At 43.8% G+C, this 9,708-nt stretch overlaps 1 protein-coding gene across 1 annotated transcript in view; it reads right to left on the reverse strand.

The window, feature by feature from the left end:
• Positions 1 to 9,708, reverse strand: part of plppr5b (phospholipid phosphatase related 5b) — a gene marked incomplete at both ends in the record, with an annotated part of 104,733 nt that overhangs the window by 652 nt on the left and 94,373 nt on the right. Inside the window, one exon of the mRNA XM_080489092.1 lies at positions 7,736 to 7,870. Coding sequence (XP_080345218.1) covers positions 7,736 to 7,870 — 135 coding nt within the window. The remainder of the gene's footprint in view (positions 1 to 7,735; positions 7,871 to 9,708) is intronic.

Genomic DNA, 9,708 nt, shown 5'->3' on the forward strand with positions numbered 1-9,708 from the left:
CTTTAGAACCTCCTTTAGCCTAGGAACCACTGATGCTTCCTTTACCAAAGGAGACCAGCTCATGTTCCCCCACAATTCCTTGCGGCGACAACATTTAAAGGAACCCGCTCATCGGAGCTTCAGGGAAACTCAGGATGACTGAAAAAGGAGCAGATCATGTAAGTTACCAAAGTAATAATCTGCCTAGAACAACTTGAAATCATCTAGAACCCAGATGAACTTTTTGTAGTTCATTTTCAGAAACTTGTAGTTCTTTCCCCACCATGACGTCACTAACTAGAGCCGCCGTCGCTTTATTATGACGTCACTAAGGGAAAGTCTGACTGCCTCACCACCGTGATCTCCTTTACTAACTCCTTTAGGAAGCCTCCTAACACCTTTCACTAACTCCTTTAGGAAGTCTCCTAACACCTTTCACTAACTCCTTTAGGAAGCCTCCTAACACCTTTCACTAACTCCTTTAGGAATCCTCCTAACACCTTTCCTGAACCCTGTGATGTCATCCAGGGGTTCAGGTAAAGTCCATAGATAAGGAGATAGGAGGGACAATTCGGACGTACCCCAGGAAACTGTACAAAGGTCCCGTAAGGACCATAACCAGAGAAAGAATGTAGAAAACTCTAAGCACCCTCTGCGATGTGAGGCGAGGAGCAGAAGTTAAAAACCCTCATGGGGTTTTTATTTACACCCAGTGTCTTGTGGCATGAAGTGACTTGTTAATTCAGACTGGTGAGTTGCTTCCATCACAGGAAGAAACGAGGAAGGTTTTGAACATAAAGAGTTTCACAGACCTTCAGTCCTGAAGAGACCTGGAGAATAAACTGAATATACCTAAACAATTAAACACAATCCAAGCACATGATCCAACACCTGAGGAGCATCGTTCCATCAACCCATTTCACTTCAAGAACCACACACAGAGGAAAGCAGAGACTCAGACATGGAGACGTGTCCTGAGACCAGTGGTTCTGTTGATGGAGGCGAGCTGAAGGGTCACGTTGTGTTTAACTTTTCTTTTTATCTGTTCAGATTGAACAGCTTATGTACGAGAGGTATGGTCGCTGACTGGGTCGGTTACTGGTAGACTTTATTTTGCTGATCTGTCTGTAAAGCAATGCAGGTCATCGGTGTGAAGAACAGAAACACAGGATACAGATGTTTGTAATGTGTTTGTTGAGGTTTCAGTAAGAATCTGGTTTTTACACTTTTACTGTATCATGCACCAGGAGGGAACTTTCTGAAAGTTTTTAATGAATCAACTGTGAACTGTTTGTGAAGTTATTTATATCTCTTTGACCACCCATGTAGTCGTCAGAGAAGTTATATTTTAAAGTAACACTGCTGTCAGCGCTGCGGCCCACTGGAGATCACTGTGTGTCCTCTGGACTGAAGTGAGTGTGACAGGCTGACCAGGAGGAAATGAGCGGGTTAATAACTGAAGCAGTGGGTCTCCCAGTCACATGGCGCTGCCCATTGTGGCGCCCCAGGGCAGACTTTACATGTGCTTTTATATACGCTTCCATGAGAAATTTAATTGAAGAGCATTGACTTTCATTTCTAAGATAACATGGGACCCATATTACATACTTAAAATAACATGAAACATATGATTAATAGAAAATAAGAACCTATTAGATAGATGGTCTCTACTATGCATAAGATTATAATATACAAAGACTGTTGTTTCTGGTACGCATATTAAAACTTTATCATCATTGCAGTGAAATGTTGATTTGCAGTTGCCAAAAAGCCGTAAACTGCAGTTTACTATGTGTAGAAATGTTAAGTTATGTAGTACTAATATTAATAACAAGGCTTTCTGGGATATCAAACATGGCGTCACGGCAGCACAAGCCAAAATCTCAAAGATTTCTGTTCTCAAACAAAGATTCTTCAAGCCACAAGAATAGTCTGGAATGTTGTGAAACTGATGTAAACTGAGCTCTCCTGAGGAATGTGACATAAAATGTGATATGTAAAGGGGTGAAGACAGAAGAGCATTTTGATTGACGAGGGAAAACTTAATTGGTTTCATCATTTGTTGTGATATTATTTGGGCATTACTTTACATTTGAATCTATTCATCCATCCATCATCTTCTATCCCGTGTCTCCAGTTCAGGGTCGGGGGGAGCTGGAGCAGATCCCAGCGTTCTGTGGGCGAGACCAGGGCTCACCTGTCTGTCGCAGGACAAACAACCAAACACACACACACTCCCAGCTGACCTCACACGCATGTTTTTGGACTCTGGGAGGAAACCAGAGTACCTGGAAGAAACCCAGGTACACTCAGAGAGAACATGCAAACTCCACACAGAAAGGCCCCAGGCCGTACTTGAACCCACAACCTTCTAACCGATTCTGATCAGAATCCATAGCAGCCGTTACAGAGGGTCGACAAGGTCAACAGGATCTACTGGATCCACATCGTCCACAGGATATACCGGATCCACAGGGTCCACATGATCTACTGAATCCACACGATCTACTGTATCCACAGGGTCCACGGGATATAATGGATCCACAGGGTCCCAGGGCCGTACCAGATCTACAGGGTCCACAGGATCTGCTGGATCCACAGGGTCAACATGATATACTGGATCCACCAGATTTACTGAATTCACAGGGTCAACAGGATTTACTGGATCCACAGGGTCAGCGGGATCTACTGGATCCACAGGGTCAACCGGATTTACTGGATCCACAGGGTCAACGTGATCTACTGGATCCACACGGTCAAAAGGATTTACTGGATCCACAGGGTCAACTGGATCTACTGGATCCACATGGTCCACAGGAAGAGTCTGTTGATGTTCCTGGTTGGAGCTGAAGACTAGAAGCTCCATTTACACGACAACAAAAACGAGTGTAACCTCAAATCTTTATTCAGTTTTGAGGTTCCGTTTACACAACGCTGATCTCCGGATCCACTGCAACCGTCACTTCTTCATACCGGCTCCCAAAGCGGAACCTTTCTTTCATGCTCACGATTTCCTCTAACAGCGACCACCGGAGGCTACAGAGCGCTGTTACTGCACATGCACACCACCGCCACACGGCGGTGACATGGCGTCCCCTGTAGCGGCATGACTCCCGCTCCATATTCTAGTTTTATCGTCTATATCGGTAGTTAATAGTTGAGACTCTCTCCTGATGGCATCCAATTCATCATCTCTCCATATAAATGTTGTTTTTTTTCCTCTCGTTTTATAGCGTATTGTTCTCTACACACGTATGTGTATTTTCATTACAAAAACAAGCAACAGCGCCCCCCCCAGCCCAGCATCCAAACTACATTGTCTCCAGTGCCTCTGCTGCTGCAGTGTAAACAAAAACACTTTTCTTGAACGGTCAAGGTGTTGTCACTTGAAACAGTGAACAGGGCCTGATATCATAAGAACCTAAGAAACCACCGGAGCCCTCAGACTCTCTGGTTACAGTCTGAGAGAAACGAATGGGTCCGTTACTCACTTCCACAATACTTCACATTCATTCTGAACCATCACTCATGCATTAATATCATCTTTATTGGAGCATGTTTTTCCTGTTCCGTTAATGAAACGAAGCCATAAAACAACCTTCAGACACCGTCTGATTCCTTCTGGGGCTTTTAAATGTTCCATAAAGACGATTTTATCGGTCCATCAGCTTGTTGGGCTGGTTAATGAGGAACCACAGTGACTACTGACAACCAACACGTGATCTCCCCGCTCTGCTTTCTGCTCCGTCCTGCCTGCTTTTCCCCCACTCTGGCTTATTTAGCTTCCAGGCATCTTTCGCCAGCGCTATTTTTAGAGCAGGCAATTTTCCAGCCAGCCTGTTGTATCCGAGGTGAGAGCGTGAGATTTTCTGCTCTTTGTCAGGCGGGAAGCTGAACCGTGGTACTGGTAAACGATCTCGTATCAGAGGAGGAGGAAGGAGAACTCAGCAGGTGAGAGTGAATTAGAAAACAGGAGGAAAAACACTTCAACATGCTGAATTCTCTGGACAGGCTTCGTTTGGACAGTCGTGGACAAACTGCTGTGATGACCCAACAGATGGAGCGGCAGCAGGTTGATGATGGACTCACACTCTGTCCTCTGATTGTCTTCATCACACTGAATATCAGCCGTGTTTGAAACGCGGGAGGAGAACGTCATAATATCTCATGTGACGCCCGATACACGAGAAAACTGAGAGGTTCTGAATGATAAAGCTCCTCCAAGCTAAATAATTGAGATAATGAGGCTAAGAGAAGCTAAACAGCTCAAATTGCTGAAAAAGGAGAAAACAGCTGAAGAATGTCACATTTTTAAAACTGGTAAGATGAAACAGGCAAAATGACCTAAAGAGCTAAAAAAGCTTCACACTTTATCTTTCAGTGTTGATTAGAGTGGCAGCATTAACAGCATTAGCAGTGGTAGCAGCAGTAGCAGCATTAGCAGTGGTAGCAGCATTAGCAGTGGTAGCAGAAGTAGCAGCATTAGCAGTGTTAGCAGCAACAGCAGTGGAAGCAGTGGTAGCAGCAGCAGTAGCAGCGTTAGCAGTGGTAGCAGCATTAACAGTGGTAGCAGCAGCAGTAGCAGCGTTAGCAGTGGTAGCAGCATTAACAGTGGTAGCAGCAGCAGCGTTAGCAGTAGTAGCAGCATTAGCAGTGTTAGCAGTGGTAGCAGCAGTAGCAGCATTAGCAGCATTAGCAGTGTTTGTTTTAGCAGAATTAGAAGTATTAGGAAATGAGTCCATCTAAAATTGTTAAAACTTTATTGATACAAATAAATTTACCTAAAAAGAGAAAACAGTGAAAATGTCCTAAAAAGGTCAAATTGTTAAAACTGTTAAATAAAGGCGACCCGAGCTGAACTAAACAAACGAATGAATGAATGAATGAAAAAATGAATAAACGAATAAACAAACAAACAAATAAATAAATAAATAAATAAATAAATAAATAAATAAATAAATAAATAAATAAATAAATAAATAAATAAATAAATAAAACATTTCCAGGAAAATCAATTGAATTTTCTAAATATCATAATTCAAAAAAACTATGCATTAAATGAATTCTATTTGGAGGGAAGTGTTTAAAAATGTCACGTTTAGTCAGAGAGGTTGTAGATTTGTGCATTACACAAACCAAATTACTACAATATTACTATAATACCTCTGATCTTTAAAATTCACTCGGTGAATCCCCCAAAAAGGCTGGAAAATAAAAGGAACTCAAAAGTCCTGAAAAACTGACGTGTGAAACGAGCAGCAATCCTGCAACAGATTTTCTCCTTCACTAATTCATGCTCACTGCTGCTGGCTTTGAATTGTGAAGGCTTTCTGTGGGAGCACAACCTGGCTTTGCGTCAGCATTAGGAAAGTTCCTGAGCCTTCTGCAGGCCCAGCAAGGATTTCTGTAGAACACATCTATTGAAAGCAGCCAGGGGGCGCTCTGTGGATGTTTGGGGCCTCCTGCTGAGAGACAACTGCAATCAACCAAAATACAGACAAATACTGCCAATATCAACCAATACCACTCTTTAAATGATGAGTACAAGTTGAGTACTAACCTTTAGCTACTTGCCAATACGGAGTACTCATATGAGTACTTCGTAAATAGCATCAAGCCGAGTTCATACTCCATATGCAAACAATATGCAATGGCTCCGTGTCGTCAGGAAGCAGCTCCACAGCCTCTGAGTCGACGCTACGTCTCCTCCACCCGCCTCACAGTCTAGAGTCGCACAGCGCAGAGCGTAGAAAGACGCTACGCTCGGCGCTGTGCTACTCTAGACTGTCGACCAGACGGTTTTCAGCATTTTTTGTTTTGGGGATAATTTTTTCATTGGAGCTGTTTTTATAAATGTGGCTCTTTTCTATTTTTTTTACATTTCTAAGCCTTTTTATTTATTTTAGAATTGTTGTTTTTTTTTCTAAAGCTGCTTTAAGAGTTTTGTTTCTAATTTCTTGTGATTTTTGTCATTTTACTTATCGTCTTTTGTGAAAACTTCAGCGAGCCAAGGGACGGCGCTCACTGTGTGCTACCAGCTCAGTCAGACTTTAATCATAATTAGCAGGTAGCATCGCAGGGGTGGAGCCCTGTAACTCTTTAGCATGTAGCATGTAGCATGTAGCACAGCTCGGAGTTCCGTGCTGATCAAATAAACTGCTGAGTGACGCCGTTCTAAAGACCGATTCCTCCACTAGAAGAAGAAGAAAGTTCATCATGAAGGTCCTGCTGAACAAAGTGACCTCATTCCTGCTTCCTGCTTCTTCTGGCTGAACAAACTAGTTTCAGCTGATCCAGCCGTCCTGGCTGGACTGTGGAGGAGCTGCTCTGCTGAAACTGCTGCTCTGCCGTGCTGCTCATGTGTTCCAGCTCTCTAATGACTATCAGTCATATTTTAATCAGATTTAGTTTGTAACATCACTACTGTCTGAGCGCCGCAGCTCGTCTACATGTCGGAGGGCGGAGTTACGTGATGCACCTGAACGCATCACTCAGCTCCTGTAGTTAGAACCAGAGCAACATGGCGCTCTGACAGAGTCTCTTTTATTCCTGGAACAGTTCAGAGAAATGTGTTTCTGAAAGTACTGGAGGACAGAAATAAACTGTGTAGTAGAAAAGTTAATAGTGGCCTGTAATGAGGGGCGTGGTCTGTTATGGGGGTGTGGTCTGTTATGAGGGGCGTGGTCTGTTATGGGGGCGTGGTCTGTTATGGGGGTGTGGTCTGTTATGAGGGGCGTGGCCTGTGAGTTTGACAGCTTCTCCTCAGACTATGAACAGTTCTGCTGAAAAAGCTTTTTTTTTCAGCAGCTGGATGACGTCACTGCCGAATGTTCTTGTTCTTCTGGTTCATAAAGGAGGATGCAGGCGCCTTAACTCTGCTGGTTCAAAAGTCTCTGGTGACGGAGGTGCTGGTGTTGCACCAACTATCTTTCTCCTCCTCTTCATATTTAGTCTCGATAAAGAATCTCCACACCACCGACATCGCTCTGTAATCTACCTGCGGGCAACGTTAATGACTCATAACGTCACGCACACTCGGCGGTTTGTATCGGGGACGTCTTTCTGAGGACGACTACTCTGTGCAGTCTTGGACCCGATACTGAAACCCCTGGTGTGAACCCTCCATAGCAGGTATATGTGTTTCTGTGTTAGGACTCATGAGAAGGTTTGTCCAGAGAATCCACAGCACACGTTTCAAAGCACGTCACACAGATTTTGCCTTTTGTTTCGCAGACGCTGGAGCCACTTCAGGCCCTGCAGCCAGCTCAGGAAGCTCTGCAGGTACTGCTTCAGGATGAAGGACTCTTCATCTTCATCATCCGTCTCCTGCAGCAGCGGCGAGCACGTCAGTGAAACAAACAGTACCATGAATACCAGCATGCTCAGGCTTTCCTATGTGTTCTGCACTGCTTCACAAAGTACAAGAACTCTGAAGGTTCCCCAGCGTGTTCACATGAATGACTAGATGTTATAAACTGGCAGTAGAACTAAGTAGAACCACTGAAACACCCACGGTGAGGATTTGTTTTTATCTTTCACATAGAGTCATTTGCAAACTGAATCATCTTTAGCTGCTACAACTGAGCTGCATGAGCTCCTGAATCCGTCTCTGTCAGCTTCATGTTCACGTCCAGATCTGAGCTGCACCTGAAGGTCTCAGGATGACCTGATGAACGTGTGTGTGTGTGTGTGTGTGTGTGTGTGTGTGTGTGTGTGTGTGTGTGTGTGTGTGTGTGTGTGTGTGTGTGTTAGCCACCTGCGAGGCGATGTACTTCTCCAGAGGACTCTCCACTCGACCCATGTTCAGCAGGGCCGTGTTGGAGTGCTGCTCCGCCGGCGTGTCCTCACTCAGCAGCAACTTCCCTTTGAAGTTATGGACCACACACACCACCTGCACACACACACACACACACACACACACACACACACACACACACACACACACACACACACACACACACACACACACAAGTTAGTTCAGAAATTGGAGAGACTGACTAGATCCACAAGGTAAGTGCGTGTGTGTGTGTGTGTGTGTGTGTGTGTGTGTGTGTGTGTGTGTGTGTGTGTGTGTGTGTGTGTGTGTGTGTGTGTGTGTGTGTGTGTGTGTGTGTGGCTTAGATCGTCACTAAGGAACCAAATGTGGCTAAGAGAAACTGTCCTGTCCTCTACTGATGATCTTCTCTCACAGTGTAGTAGGACAACCTGGGACATTTTACTGGACAAGATCCTGAAACACAAGATCCTGAAACACTAGATCCTGAAACACTAGATCCTGAAACACAAGATCTTAAAACACAAGATCCTGAAACACTAGATCCTGAAACACAGGATCCTGAAACACTAGATCCTGAAACACAGGATCCTGAAACACAGGATCCTGAAACACTAGATCCTGAAACACAAGATCCTGAAACACAAGATCCTGAAACACAGGATCCTGAAACACAAGATCCTGAAACACAAGATCTTAAAACACAAGATCCTGAAACACTAGATCCTGAAACACAGGATCCTGAAACACTAGATCCTGAAACACAAGATCCTGAAACACAAGATCCTGAAACACAGGATCCTGAAACACTAGATCCTGAAACACAAGATGGTGGTAAAGTTAGTGAGTGTAAAGTGATGACTGTGATCTGGTTCTGATCCACGAGAGCTTCAAAGCTCGACAAGAACATGTACTGAACCCTGTGGATCTATGCAGCTTTCAATAGTTCTAGGTCTACCTCTCGATGGAGTACAAGTGTAGTTGTAGTTCTACCTTTAGTTGTAGTTCTACCTTTAGTTGTAGTTGTACCTTTAGTTTAGTTGTACCTCTAGTTGTAGTTCTACCTGTAATTGGAGTTCTATCTCTAGTTGTAGTTTAATTCTACCTCTAGTTTAATTCTACCTCTTGTTGTAGTTCTACGTGTAGTTTAGTTCTAACTCGTTGTAGTTGTAGTTCTACCTCTAGTTTTAGTTGTAGTTCTACCTTTAGTTGTAGTTGTAGTTCTACCTCTAGTTGTAGTTGTTGTTCTACCTTTAGTTTAGTTCCACCTCTAGTTGTAGCTCTTGCCCTAGTTGTAGTTCTACCTCTAGTTGTAGTTGTAGTTCTACTACTATTTGTAGTTCTACCTTTACTTTAGTTCTACCTCTAGTTGTAGCTCTCGCCCTAGTTGTAGTTGTACCTCTCGTTGCAGTTGTAGTTCTAGCTCTAGTTGTAGTTCTACCTCTAGTTGTAGTTTTACCTCTAGTTGTAGTTCTACCTCTAGTTGTAGTTCTAGCTCTAGTTGTAGTTCTACCTCTCGTTGCAGTTGTAGTTCTACCTCTAGTTGTAGTTCTACCTCTAGTTGTAGTTTTACCTCTAGTTGTAGTTCTTTTTTTTTTTTTTTTTTTTTTTTTTTTTTTTTTTTTCTTTTGCCCTTGTCCTGTTCGGCAGCTTGGGCCAACAATATGATGTGATTGAGAGCCTTCGGAGTCAGAACAGTTTTTGGTCTTGCAACAGGGAGAGACCTGGAGTCTCCTCCTGTTGCCTCCTCCGTCAGAAGCTGGCATGGCTGCCGTACACGACCGGGGGGGAACGCACAAAGAGAGAGAGAAGAGAAGAGAGAGAAGAAAGTCGAGGGGGGAGGGGGGAGGGGGGTGGGGGGAAGGGGATAACATACAATGTCCTTGTTGTGCTACATATATTATTTGCAATAATCACACTCATCCAAATACTTTCCAACTGTTATTAGATTGAAC

Source organism: Lipophrys pholis, assembly GCF_963383615.2.
Source record: "Lipophrys pholis genome assembly, chromosome: 20".
Lineage (NCBI taxonomy): Eukaryota > Metazoa > Chordata > Actinopteri > Blenniiformes > Blenniidae > Lipophrys > Lipophrys pholis.